At 39.3% G+C, this 15,000-nt stretch overlaps 1 protein-coding gene across 2 annotated transcripts in view; it reads right to left on the bottom strand.

Annotated features, from left to right (window-relative positions):
• Positions 1 to 4,161: 4,161 nt before the first annotated feature.
• Positions 4,162 to 15,000, bottom strand: part of LOC143038446 (small ribosomal subunit protein uS9m-like) — a 12,158-nt gene continuing 1,319 nt past the window's right edge. Inside the window, exons 2-10 of one of the 2 annotated variants that reach the window (XM_076207649.1) lie at positions 13,982 to 14,117; positions 13,144 to 13,247; positions 12,387 to 12,560; positions 9,043 to 9,128; positions 8,836 to 8,911; positions 8,608 to 8,733; positions 8,321 to 8,476; positions 7,144 to 7,306; positions 4,162 to 4,342 (exon numbers count right to left, since the gene is read on the bottom strand). In XM_076207649.1, the coding sequence (XP_076063764.1) occupies positions 4,251 to 4,342; positions 7,144 to 7,306; positions 8,321 to 8,476; positions 8,608 to 8,733; positions 8,836 to 8,911; positions 9,043 to 9,128; positions 12,387 to 12,560; positions 13,144 to 13,247; positions 13,982 to 14,117 (1,113 nt within the window). In that variant the 3' untranslated portion in view covers positions 4,162 to 4,250. The remainder of the gene's footprint in view (positions 4,343 to 7,143; positions 7,307 to 8,320; positions 8,477 to 8,607; positions 8,734 to 8,835; positions 8,912 to 9,042; positions 9,129 to 12,386; positions 12,561 to 13,143; positions 13,248 to 13,981; positions 14,118 to 15,000) is intronic. The other variant, XM_076207650.1, reaches the window with a different exon arrangement.

Below are 15,000 nucleotides of genomic sequence, written 5' to 3' on the forward strand. Positions count from 1 at the left end.
TTAATTCGTATACTGTACAGTTCGAGGACGATGCGTGTGATCTTTGTTGCAGTTTGTACATTTACCCAGCTTTAAGTATGGATTACTATGTACAAGGACTGAGAAATGTACATATATGCCCCTAGATAGTGACATTGTTGATGTGGTAAGACCGCTGGCAGTTGAAGCTCGACGTGGACTTGGTACAGTTAGACTGGAAGTTGTGGTTGATAGGTCACCTTAGTGTAGGGATGTTGATCTTTATTTATGGTTTTCTTAACCCGTTATACTCTTTTTATTTTGTACTATCTTCTTTCCATTATTTCTTCTGCATATTTTCAGTGGTGGAATTTTTTAAGCGATACAGTTTGGACTGGGATGTCTGTCTGGTTGTCGTCTCAAAATAGCTTGAGCGATCCGGTTTTTCGAGGTGTCAAACGAGCGACTTCACATAATAGCGATTGATATTTTTTATATGAATTCCATTCCCATAAATAGTGATTGTTATTGTTATCTTAAACCCTAGGTAGCCCTAGCACCTAGGAAATTCACTCCCTGATAGTGTACTAGTGTTGATTTCAAGTGAGTTACTTCAATTTGTGGGCCGAGGCAGCTGGATTTATCAGTTGCCACCCAACACCCAAGACCTGGCCTGAATGCCTAACCTCAACATTTCAATATTCTATGTATTTATGCGTTAAATACAATGAGTTACAACTTTCCTGTTATTGTTACTATTACTTTCTGTTTATTGTGCTGATACAGTTTACAGTATAGTTTCCAAGCTTTGAACAGTATAAATTAGGCTTATTTTAAAAGTTGTGTTTTATGTTTTATGGAAATGGGATATTACATGGAGAGTTCAGCACAGACTAGGTGTTTGACTGCGACTACAGTTTATTTCAAGGTAATTAAAACAAAGCTATTTAGGCCCTACATAATATTGATTTACTGATGCAAGAAACTTGTATATTTTATTTCATAGTCACAAATATTTACGTGTCTATACAGAAATGTGAAAAATGACAAAAAAGAAATGGACAATTTATAACTAACATATATAAAATAACAGCTTAAAATCGGTGTACGACGTGACGGATATTATGGAAAGATTCTTCAGCACTGAGCTGGCCCTCCTCCTGGAACTTGCTGGGCAGACGGTCGATCCGAGAATTCAGATCCTTGTACTTCTGTGGGACAGGATTGGCACCAAGACAAGCTCTGATTAGCATGAGCTCTGTCTCTGCCTGCTCCTGTTGGAGGCTGTATACAAGGTCAAAGATGTTCTGGTGGTTCTTGCTAATGTGTCTGTTTAACCTGCTGTGCCGTCCTTGTATATGGTTGTTAGTCCGGACGGACTCCACAGTGGAAGGGGGAAGTCCCCGGATACCCAGGTGCTGGAGTAGTAGTCCAGGAAAGCCTACAGTGCTGATCTATCCTCTGCACGCTATGGGAGGAAGGCAAGTCCCACCAATATCCTGATGATCTTACCTACTTCTGGATTCTCCTTGTAGGGGACATTGAGGCCCAGGGGCTGCACATTCCTCCAAAGGGCCTGGCAGTGGTGGAAGTAGCAGTCCTTCAGAGTAGTTGTGTGGAAGGTAATGCCAAGTTGGGAGATCAGCGCAGCCTCAAAGTCAGTCATGATCCTCTGGGAGGCAAAGACGAGTTCCATCTCTGCCATCTTTTGCCAGACAACCTCCAGGGTCCTGTAGTAGGTAGCTCCCTTCTTGTCCTGAAGGAGACAGTAGACGAGAAGTCATGCGGTCCCTGTAGTACCCCTGTATGATGAAGAGCTGGTTGCAGATCGGGGGGGGGGGATTCTTATAAAGTGCCGTCCACGAAGATAGTCGTAGATCTAGGAAAAAGACACAGGTTGTCTTGGGTAGGAAAGATGATGACCTGGTCGGCTTGGTGAAGAGGGAAGGGTTGCCACTTTGTAGTCAGTGATCAGTTGTCTGAAAGAGCGACATCAGCCAGGATCTGTGGAAGAGGGGGTAGTTGCTCTTTCCTTCCTCTATGCATGGGGGCCTTCACTGACTGGAAGCTAGGAAGCATGGTGAAATCAGTCTCTTCAGTAATGTTGCTGGAAACATACTCCTTGTAGATTTTGGGGAGAGGACGTCCACTGCTCTCTGCTAGCAGATCCCTCACATCAACACGGAATCAGCGCTGCCTTGCTCCCTCCTCATCTGGGATGTGGTTGTGATGGGCTTCTCCTACTTCTGTGTAGTCTGTTTCATATGAGCCTGACCACATGTGGGCAGTCAATTGGTATGTCATAGCTATTGATAATGCAAGAGATAAATAAAGTGCATTTGTTTCATGTGTGAATCATGGATATGAATTGCATCATCATTAATCAGTTCTGAAAATAAAAACAAGTTCATGTTTTTCTTTTGCACTGAAATAATGTGGGTCAAATAATAAAGGCATACCACAAACAAAAGTCTATATTTTCCCTCTCAACAGATAGTCTAAATACATATAATGTAATATTATAACAAGTTTTTCCTCCAGACTCTGGATTTGTTTTAAATAATATTTGACTTATGAATGATAAAGAATAGTCTTGGTCTGATCACATAAGGGTCCTTAGTGCTCATTTCTTCCCAAAGAGTCATGGGAGGAATTGAGGGCTGCCAGCTTCTGTGGGACTGTCTTTCATTAGTGAAAATTTAGACAACAATCATTAATAATTATAATAATGAAAAAGGAAGAAAACATAAGCAATAATCAGTAATGCCAGTCTTACCAAAATTTTTGTATTTATCTAAATGTACTATATAGGAAAGAGCGCTACTCATCATGTCCCAACTTCTCCCCAATCTATCATACCTAACTTTAAGTATGGTTCCAATTTGGTCTACATAATTACTTCCCAATGTTCATATTGAGATTTGAATTCATGTATTATTCCAGTTTGGGTTATCACTTTTGCTATTCCAAATATTTATATATATTTACCTAGTTGTAATATACGGGAAGGGAGCTATGCTCCTGTGACCTGTCTTTGTATCTCTCCGCATCAAGTTTTATCTAAAAATCTTGTGTATGGGAAATAATTTCTTCACATCCTTTAGACATACTGTCTTTTTTTGTTTTCATGACCTTTTAAAACACTCCTATCCCTAATCAAGAGATCTTTTCTCTCAATGTAGCCTATCCCAATTTATTGATCTGAATGTTGTAACTGTATATCCTTATCTTTTCCTAAAGCTTTCTCACATATCGCCTTACCATAAAAATCTGAGCCATGCAACCCCTAGTTGTCCTAAACCCACACTGTTCCTCACCAATTATTCTCTCTCTTCCTCTCTATCAAAACCCTCCCATATGCCTTTCCAACTACACTCAACAATCTGATCCCTCTGAAACTACTACACTCACACTTGTCCCATTTTCCCTTGTTAAGCAGAACTATACAGGCACTCCTCCAGCTCTACCCTGTTATGGACAAACATTAAACAACGTCACCAGCCAGTCCACCATCACTGTACCTCCCTTGTTCAGACACTGCATAACACCCATCTAACCCAGGTGTCTTACCTGCTCTCACCATTTCAGTAACTTTCACCTCATCTTTTCTTATTTCTCCATGTTCCTCATTCATCACTGTCATTTTCTTAGCATTTACCCTCCCTATCTTCTTTTACATGTAGAAACTCCCTAAAATACTCTGCCTATCTTCCTCTTACTGCCATCTCTTCCATTATCATCTCTCCATCAGCACTCAAAGATCTATCCATGAATATTAAAACATGTACACTGTCTGAATGTGTCTGCATCTGTCATTGGCTAACAGGAGGGGAGCAGCTGCCTATTGTCTTTTTATGGAATAAAGAGAGAAAAAAAGAGGAAAGAGGTGAAAGAAAAGAGAAAGAGCAAAGAGAAAGGGAGAGTGCATTTACCTAATACAGGAAAGGAGCAACACTTGTTGGGTTTTGTCTCCTACTCTCAATTTTTTTTATCATACTTAGCCTCAAATTCACGTAGACTTCCAACTCTAGATCCTTGATTTCCAATTATCATATTTAGATTTGAACTCATGTAGAGTGTGCATGAATTAACATGATTTGTAGACCACAGACCATGAATAGCAGGGAAATAACTATCTTTCCAAACCTAAACGACTATTACTACATGTGAATGTGATGGTATTTCACTAATAAAACCACTGTATACATCTGTAACTTTTATTTACATTTCTAATTCATTTTCCATAGAAAACCACAATAAACCTGTGAGAACTTGACCAGTTTGACTACTCTTTATCTTTTCTTCCATGTAAACTTTGCCCTTGCTCCTTTCTGACCAGGCTTTTTCCTTTCGTGCCTTCGTCGATCTGGAGTCAGAAGCCCAGCTTAAAAGAGTTGCAAGGAGTCAGTAAATTAAGTCATATGAAAAGACATGGGATGATATTAAGTTCAATGTTGCATTTTTTTTCTACAAATGTTTCATCATCTAATAATAATAATACATACATATACCAATGGCTTTTTCACTCTTACAAAGGTGGTAGCCAAAGTCAAAGGCATAAATCCACTACCACCCATTTCATCCCCATATACTCCATTCCCATTCACCCACTTCCCTCCCTCTCTTCTTGGCTTCTTCTGGATGATGGGTCATCCCTGCATCTTGTCCACTGCCTTGGGTCAGAAGCAATGCAGCAAGACACAGCACATCCACAGCAAGGCTGCTTCATTAAATCAGCAACCCTCCCATCCCTGTCCCCTTATGCAGAAAAGAGAAGACAGGGAGAAACCCCTTCGGGCTGCATTAAAATATCATTCATACATACTTCTTTACCCCCCATTCTCTACCCACTCCCTTCCATGCATCACAGCATCATCCATACACAACCATGATAATAATAATTCTAGTTACCTATATCCCTCTTACAAAGTCAAAAGGCATGTACCCATTGCTACCCCTGTCTCCCTTATTACATTATATATATATATATACATATATATATATAAAATAAATAAATAATAATAATAATAGTTGCTGCCTCAAGTTTCACTGACAGTGGCTGGTAATGGGCCCTCCTGTGTCTCTAGAAAGAAACTTTGGATTGTTATCTGTGTTGTATTTGAGCTAGAATGTTTTTATGTCAACTGCTGAAAGCAGTAGGAGTATGGAGCAGTCACCAATTGTCAGGTTCAAATCTCCGTATATGAAAAGGTGAAAGAAATACAGCTAAAATTGACAGAAAAAGATCTTGGGTCAGGCCTGGAGATGTGTGAATCCTTTTAGAGGTGCACCTCCAGATGGATTTGAGGGTGACGATAGGTTTTGAAAATGGTCAGCACGGAAATGATTCCTTCTGTTATCCAAATTGTAGCACCACTACAAGCAGACCCTTTCCATTGGTTGCAATTATTCATCAAGTACCCTGATACTTTGTCAGATAACTATATTAGTTGAGACGTCATTTTCTGGATATAAGTTTCATAAAATGACATAATGTACACATCAAATGGTCTTTTCCCATTTTAAGAGGGCGGTTGTACCAAAGCATATGTTCATCCAAAAGCAATTTGCTGCCCCTCCCATTCTAGGATCTTGTGGATAAAGGGTCATCTCTAACCACTACCACTGCATCCATTCCCAGTTGTCTATTTCTGATAACACTTTTTAATCCTGCAAAGTATTCACTTGCTTCTCTCAATCTACAATTTACCTCTACCTCCACTCCTCCCTTTCCTGCCACATGTGACCCCAAATACCTAAAGCTATCCACTTCCTCCAGCCTCTCTCCTTTAAGACTTACTTCCAACTCACTGTCATCCTCTCCCCTTGTACATCTCATCACCTTCCTTTTATCCACATACAGTATACCTTCAACTTTCTCTAATGCATACCTTTCCAAACTCCATCACTCACTCCCTTAATCCCTCCTCTGAAGGCCAAGGCTACTGGTTCAGTAGGTTCAGTAAATGAAATGATAAAACAGCCAAAAAAGTTGATCTTCTACACTGCTTTGTAAATTGCATCGCATGAATGAGGAAAGAGGGAGTGTCCCTATGTAATGAAGCAGTGTTGGTGAACAAATGCTGGCTATTGGGTCCTGCAATCTGAGCAGTGTGGTACAGACAGGGATCATCCTTCATTAACGAGGTACTGAGATGGAGTGGAACTTCAACGTATTTCAATGTGTGTGAATTGGGTGTATGTTTTAATTCAGCCACTACTGAATGTAGATTGAGAGAAGCGAGTAAATGCCTTGGTGGTTTAAAGAGTGTAATGAGAAATAGACATTTGGGAATGGATGCGAAGAGGAGACTGTATGAAGGAGTGATTGTGCCAACAGCACTGTATGGGGCAGAAACGTGGAACATAAGAGAAGAAGAGAGAAGGAGTTTGAATGTGTTTGAGATGAGGTGTCTGAGAAGTATGGTGGGGGTTACTAGGCTAGATAGAGTGAGAAATGAGGAGGTGAGGAGGAGAACAGGGGTGAAAAAGGATTTGGGAGAGAGGGTTGATGAAAGAATATTAGGATGGTTTGGACACATGGAAAGAATGAGTGACGAAAGACTAGTAAAAGAGGTATGGAAGGCAGATGTGGAGGGAGTGAACATGAGGGGACGTCCTAGGATGAGGTGGATGGATGGGGTGAAGGGGGCTTTGGGGAAGAGGGGAATGTCTGTTGAGGAAGGAAGGGAGAGGACGGAAAACAGAGGTGAGTGGAGAATGGTTGTATATGGATGATGTTGTGACGACATGAGGAGGAATAGGCGGGGGGGTGGGGGGTGGGGTAGTATGTGTGAGTAAATTTTGACGCAGCCCGAAGGGATTTCTCCCCGTCCTCTCCTTATATGCAAGGGGGGACGGAGAGGGGGGGTCGCCGATTAAATGAAGCGGCCTTGCTGTGGATGTACTGTGTCTTGCGACACTGCTTCTGACCCAGGGCGGTGGGCAGGGTTCAGGGATGACCCGTCATCCAGGAGGTGCTCAGATGAGAGGAAGGGTGGGAGGGGTGTGGAGTGTTTTTAGGGATGAAATGGGTGGGAGTGTTTTTATGCCTTTCTTTTTGTGGCTACCTCCCTTGGAAGGGGGAAAAAGCCTTGGTAAAAAAAAAAAAAAAAAAAAAAAACTACTTTACAAGAGAGAAAGGGTCATTGGTATGTGTACAAGTATGTATATTGGAAAACTTACCTATTCTCATATTTTCGATCATTTCCTTGTCAACAAAAGAGCGCAGTGCTAAGGCAAGAGCAATGCGCACAGCTCCTGACTGCCCTGACTGGCCCCCATCCCAAACCTTAGCCTCAACATCAACTTCATCAAGTAAGCCAGTGAACTGTAAAGGAAACACCACCTGCAGGAAAGATAGAAGAATCCCTTGAGAGGGTGAAGCTTTTAATTAAAATTTCTGGTTGTTACCAGACAATTTCCTTAAGATATGAAGGCATTCTCTGACCAGCCCAATTTTAAATAAAATCTAAACTACACAATGAATGGCCTAAACAGCCAGTTTAGCTTTTATTCATCCCACTAAAGAAAGCTCACTGGCTAAGCGGGTTAGGGCGTTGTTACTTGCGGTGAAGGTCTAGGGGATGGTGGTTCGAATCCTGCCGCCAGCGAAGCTGAACCAAGGACATGGTTCATTAAACTCCATGCTACAAAGCCCTCTGTGAGGGGCACTGTCCTAGCATTCCAGTAGGGGAGAGTTTGTGATGTTAAACCTAATCAAACCATATCATCACTAAACTGACATGAAAACAACTCCAGCAGAATTCTAGTCAAACATCTACAATAACATACTCCCAGTACTCCACAAACCTTCCGTGTAAAAATACATCAACAAACGGATCTCACAACTAACACTCCTTCACCCATGTTGATACAATGACACTCTCATGACATCTTCCCAAACTCTCTCACTAACTGTTTTAGTAGATTATTTTCTTCTTGATTTCTACTGTCAGATCTTTGATATATGTGCTGAAGGTCATAAAAAATATTGAAAGTATGGACCAAATTTCTAGGGCTCTCTTCCAACGGGGGTCTAGTCATGGGCTACCATCCAAAATAATTGTAAAACATTCTCACTGTTTAATATACAGCATTGCTAGCACTATATATATATATATATATATATATATATATAATATACATGCATACATATATATCTATCTATCTATCTATCTTTTGGGATCCCAAAGCCTGTTGTCAGATGTTCTGGAGCTAGAGGTCACACCCGAACAGAATTCAATTAATTAGGTTAGAAACATTTGGTATAATTTTTCATTAACAACTAAAATGAAGAACAATGTCAAATCTTTAAAATATTCATGAAGTTACTCTTATACATTGAAACTGATAGACTCACCTGTTCCCTATCCTGTGGACGTTCAAAATAAAGCACATTTTGTCCATTGATAGTAATCTTTCCTGAACCTCTTCCATAAACTGTAACTTCTGATTTGGATGTTTTTCGTCTTCCATTGGCAGTCATGTAAGGAGTCCCTTCTGCCGTGTAGTTCAACTAAACAGGAAAAAATATATATATATATATAGCATTACTATACTGAAGACTATGTATACACACTATACCATAAGCCTACATCCAATATAAGTAAAAATATTTGAACTTCAGAAGGAAAATGATGCTCTTACCTTTGGAATATCTAACAAAGTGACACTGGCCGTCTTAGGAACTCTGAATCTCATGAGGAAATCTTCAGCTTGATTGGCATACGGATGTTCCATGAGACGATTCAAAGATGTGATCAAATAATCATACTAAAAGGATAACACATTACTAAGTGCAGTACTCGCAATAGCCAATTATAATTACATAACACAAAAGAAGAAAAGTTTTCCAGAACCTGTGAATTTACTTACATGTTTATCTTTAATATCTTGTACCAAAAGTTTAATTATCTCTTCCTTGGACATCCAAACGGAACTGCTAAGCTTTCTGCAAGTTTGAAGGAATATATTAGTATTATTTTCATTTAAATTTTCTATATAATCCAACATAAGTCATATAAGCAATAACAACATAAAATGGCAACATGGTTTTAGGAACAAATGATCAATGATACTAACTGAGATTTGATATCTTTGTATTTATGACCACGTCGAATGACTTGATCAGCGTAACGATCTAATTCCTTCATTTTTGATGTCAAGTCCTGAAACACACCAACGATTTTTGGAAATGAAATATAAACTTTTCAATTAATCACAAATCATAGTATGACTCAGGTAACTGGAGGTTTAGTTTGTAAAAGGGAATTATGTTAGGTCTTCTACACATTAGTGCTATTGAGTGTGTTCTGGAGAAATTGAATATTGCAGTGCCAATAACGTCTCTGGTCCTAGAGATTTCAAATGATATTTTGATATCTTGTATACATCCTCCACATATAAGCCAAGTAGCTTTCTGTATTTGGTACTGAAGGGAAATTGTGTCTGACTTTATTTTCTGCATGTGCTTATTTGGGAGAAATGGCTATCTAAGATGCAGCACTGTTGCTCTAATGATGACCTTTGTTCCAGGCCATTCTTAAGACAGAAACTGACAAACATCACATGATGAACAGTGTGTAACTGCGACATACATCATCTAATGTGTAGGCTTTTCTTAAACATGGAGGTTTATATTTTGTTCCCATGTCTTAAAATGAAATTTGGCAAATCAGGATAAACAAGTCCATATATTACACCTACCAACCCACACATCCTTTGTCCTCCCCAGACATCAGAGAAGGGGCTGGTCAGTTACCTCTGCATGACTCACAACCCTCTACTTCTTGTGGTGTAAGATGTAAAATAACTTACACTAAGACGTAAGACAACTTACATTAAAATGTAAAAGATAACTTACACTAAGATGTAAGATAACTTACAGTAAGACATAAGACAACTTACATTAAAATGTAAAAGATAACTAACACTAAGATGTAAGATAACTTACACTAAAAACATTCACATGAAAAAGAAAGAAACAATGGACAATTGAAACAGCAGTGGTGAGGAAAAAAGTGTGAAAAAGTAGAAGAAAAAATTCCTTGTTGCTCACCCATGCATGACCACTACCCACCACACACTATATTGAAGTAACAAAATGTGCAACTTCACTATGCCACCATGCTTGATTGAAGGCAAATAATTAACTAATATTTGGGTTTCCTATACAATTCCATGCAATCTTTCATTTTATAAGAGTAAAACTTTCTTTTGAGAACTTATTTTCAAACCCCGAACAATTGTGCACCATGAGTATGACCGACAAAACCCTATTGTGCTATTATCAGGTTAAAGCCTCATTTATGACTGCCTATTTTTTTTCTAATATAGTGCAATCACAGAATAGGGCTGGTCACAGAATCAAACTGCCCTAGATGCTGCCCTCACACAGAGGGCACTGAGCAAATCATTCTACTGATTCACACAAAATCTTTCCGGAAAACAACATAATATTTCTTCCCTAAGCAATCTATGGGCTTATCTGGTGGCCATTACTGGTTACTTGGGAGCTGTGGATCTCCTGCAAGAGAGACCTGGGACAATGGAATGATTGTTTTTACTGATTAATGTTTTATGCCATTTCTCACATCTCTATTCTGTTGGCTGAAACATGATTTTGTTCAATTGAGATAAACCATACTCTCAGTCAATAGGATAAGCAATTCAATATTACTTATCATTTGATAAAAGTTGAAACCTCTTAGAAATAAAACTCTAGTGCACCCTTTCCTAACCCTGGGGTTGCTACCCCAAGTTGGGTTGCCAAGATATCTTGTATGGTAAATTTTTAAATTCACATTGCTATAATAAAATTCGATGATGTTCATTTTGTCTTTTATAACCTTACAATAGATTAGTGAGGTCGCGGTCATATCATGAGGATCATATTGGGGTCGCCTGAAAGAAGTTTGGGAAACACTACTCTAGAAGGACCACTGATGGGTACCTGCATGGCATATTCCTGCAAGATGAACATCTTCCCATTTTTAACTCCTTCGATACGATGACGCCTACGTAGGCGTCATGAAGAGCAAGTGGGTACGCGAGGATGCCGATGTCGGCGTCTTGATTATATATATTGTAGTTGTACCTGCATGAACCCCATACTCTGTAAACTGGCTTCATCATATTTTCTATGGTTATCAAAATTCATGGGTGAAAGAGAACAAGCAATACAGCGGTAACTTTATTTTTTATGATGTGAGTATTATGACGTAACATTGCACGTCTGGCAGCTAATGCTGCCCGCGAGATTTTGGCCCGGAGTGAAGGGGTTAAAACCTGTCAACCTCAAATCAATTAGGAGATGCAACCCTACGGAGCAGATAATTGGTCTCAGAACTAGACCCAAGATCTTTATCAACTTCAACTGCCTTTCTTACACTTTTTCACACATACATGGGGAGCTGATAACTGGTAACTGCTCCTCCCTACCACTTTCATCTTGTGATATAACTTTTGCTTATGATAATTCTTCAGTAACGAAGATGATGTACTTATCCTCTGAATGATGATTAGTAAATGGATTAGAATTGTACATACATATACCAAAGGCTTCTTCCCCCTTACACGGGGGGTAGCCAAAAAAGAAAAACGCATAGAAAACATTCCTACCCATTCCATTTCCTATATATTCCACTCCCCTCCACCCTCCCTCACATCTCGGCACCTTCCGGATGACGGGTCATCCCTGCATCCGGTCCACCTCCCTGGGTTAGAAGCAGTGTCGCAAGACACAGCACATCCACAGCAAGGCCGCTTCATAAATTCGGCACCCCCCCCCCCCTCTCCATCCCACCATGCAGAAAAGAAGACGGGGAGAAATCCCTTCGGGCTGCGTCAAAACTTTTTCTCATACATACTTCCTCACCCCCCATTCCCTCACCCACTCCCCCTCATGCATCACAGCATCATCCATACACAACCCCTCTCCATTCACCTCTTCTGTCCTCTCCCATAACAATAAAAACAATAGCAGTAGTAATAACAGTATCAACAATAACTATGCTTTAATGCTTTTTACATCTTTGGTATAATAGTTTTGGCATCACAGTCTCACGCTAATACAACACAGACACCAGTCCAAAGTTTCTTTCCAGAAAGATCCATGGCTAGACCCGAGGACCATCACCAGCCACTGTGGGGCTGTGAAGTTTCCACTTAGTGAAAATTGAGGCAACACCTAACTAATTTGATTTTTGAAAAAAAAAAAAAATAATAAAAAAATAAATAAATAAATAAATAAACAAGAAAAAAGTTACAAGAACAAAGATTGCAAAGCTTTGTAGTACACTCTACAACAAAAGAATAATAAAAAAAATCTACTTCACCTAAAAACAACTTAAGAAAAAAAAAAAAAAAAAAAAAAAAAAAAAAAATCATGCAATATATAGTGCCTTCTAATACCAAAAACTACTTACATGTAACACTTGATAATAAGTAGGTCTGCCAGTATAGAAAAGAGTATGAAATGGCCTTCCAGATTCATCAAACTCTGCAGCTTTCCGTTTGGGAAACACCTCAAATGGATGCTTCATCATAGGCCTGGCCTTTGGCTCAAACAGACCCGATGGAAACAAGTACATAATAGCATTCTGGAAGCAGATTAGTCATCATTCCATTATAAGTACACCTTGTATACCACCAACTTTCATATAGACAATATATAAACAACTACATATCTTCTTTTTTACATCTAAGTATTTCTTAATAAAAAGGGAAATATAAACAATGTTAATACCTCGTGATATCTACATAAAATAGCATACAAGTAAATTTTTACACCTATCTATATATCAAGTTTTTCCCCCCTTATAAGAGAGGTAGCCAAATCAAAGGCACATACCTACTCCCACCCATTCCACTCCCATCCACCACCCTTTCCCCCTCTCATCTTAGCTTCTTGTGGATGATGGGTCATCCCTGTATCCTGCCCACTGCCCTGGGTCAGAAGCAATATAGCACAACACAGTACATCCATTGGAAGGCTGCTTCACTTCATCGCCGATCCCTCCCTCTGTCCCCTCATGCAGAAAAAGAGAAGATGAGGAGATATCCCTTCATGCTGCGTCAAAATATCATTTACACATAAACAACCCCTACCTAACCCATACCCAAAATTACTACACCAACTGCCATAAATGTTCCAAAGTGAACGGCCTCCAACTTTTAACTTACGTCAATGTCTTCTTGTGTGAAAGTTTCAGGGTCTTCTCCCATCATGTTGGCCAAGTGTCTTTGGCCAATTTCAAATTCTGATATTTGTTCATTAATGAAAGCATCTGCAAAAGGGAAAATTTATATGTTTGGAAGATTAGTAAGTAATGCACTTGGGAACAAGTGGATACAGGCAACAGCATGAAAATTATGGGATCCAATCCTTGTCTAGTGGGATCTGGTCAATGATTTTCTTCTTTTATGAAACCAAAAGTGTGAATCTCCAATATTTCTAGCAAAAAAAGAGCTACACATATTAGCAACATCAACATGTATAAGTTCATGCTTGGAATATCTTTGGATGAAAGATTCTTTAAGCATCAACTTTTGTTAACATTAAAATGGTTTTACTTTATCAAAATTAATTGTACATTTCCAATAAAAATAAGTTTTTATAACAGTTGTGAAATACACAATCATTTCTTTATATTTCAGACCTGCAGTACCTATGGTATTTAACCACTTCTGTATGATGACACCAGGTGTCATGAAGCATGAATGGGTACATGAGGATGCCGGCATCGGCATCTTGATTATATATATTTTTTGTAGTTGTATGTGAGTTACCCCCAGATTCTGTGAAGTGGTTTGATCACGTTTTCTGTGTTTATTATTACTCGGAGTAAAAGAGAACGAGTAATACAACAGTGACTTTATATTCTATAATGTGAGTAGTGTGATACAAATTACATATGGCGGCCAATGCTGCACACGAGAATTTGAGTCATACTGAAGTGGTTAATTCACAACTATGTAATCAGTTTCTCATTGTCAAACAACCATGTTATAGAGCACTTACCATAGACTTGAGCCCTTTCGAGATAGGCCTTCATGGATTTGCTCATTTTCGCCTTCTTTGTTATGTCCACTTGTGTGTCATCTGGCCCTTCTAATGTTTTCAAGCCTTCCCCTGCTGCACTCGCCCATCTTCTGGCCTAAAAATAGACAGGGTCTGCAGTGCTTAAAACAGTAGCAACCTCAAGACTGAGACAACAGAATATCTGATCGCATTATACATTTTTCATGGATCATATTTGTCTATATGTCTGAATTCAAAAATTATTATTAATACAATGATTCTGATCAATGTTGCATGAGTGCAAAATTTTGACATAGTAAATTACATTAGAAATTGTCTAAAACACACATCAGATGAATCTGATGTCCTAGATCTGTTGCAGGAGATTCACAATTCCCAGGTAACTGCAAGTAACTCAGGGGAAGAGATAGTGTGTTGTTGTTTGGGTAAGGTTGAGTCGGGTAGTGTAGGATGAAGCGATCCGCATCTACAGCAATCTGTTTGTGCCCAGAACCATAAGTTAGTACTGAATGCATCCACACTGGTACATCTCTTGTTTGTTGTGGGAAGGACATCTTTTTAGGGGTGGTTGGTGGAGTATGGAGCTCAATAATCATTTCTAGAGTGACTGTCCTTTAATCTTAGTATGCATGTTTGTATTGATGAGCTGTAAGGTGCAGGCGGCAGACTATTATTGATGTCCGAGTACTATGTTGTTGTTTTTTTCATCTTTTGGTGGTGCCTTTGTTATATAATAGGACAGATGATCAGGACTGAAGGCTCCTCCATAGAGGCCCCTTGCACTGCTATGGGGAATATTTTGGTATGTTATAAAGATCAGCAACCCTAGAATACTCATGTAAAAATAACCCACACATTAGCTTGTAAAGAGTAGCAACCCCAGAAATGAGCTTGTAAATATACATCGTCCTAATACTGATGATTATTTGGTTAAGGGTAGGTTGGGTTAGGTTAGGTTAAGCTTGTTAAGATCAGCCACCCCAAATATCTGCTTGCAA

Source organism: Oratosquilla oratoria, chromosome 24, assembly GCF_046742065.1.
Source record: "Oratosquilla oratoria isolate Oo_2021 chromosome 24, ASM4674206v1, whole genome shotgun sequence".
Classification (NCBI taxonomy): domain Eukaryota; kingdom Metazoa; phylum Arthropoda; class Malacostraca; order Stomatopoda; family Squillidae; genus Oratosquilla; species Oratosquilla oratoria.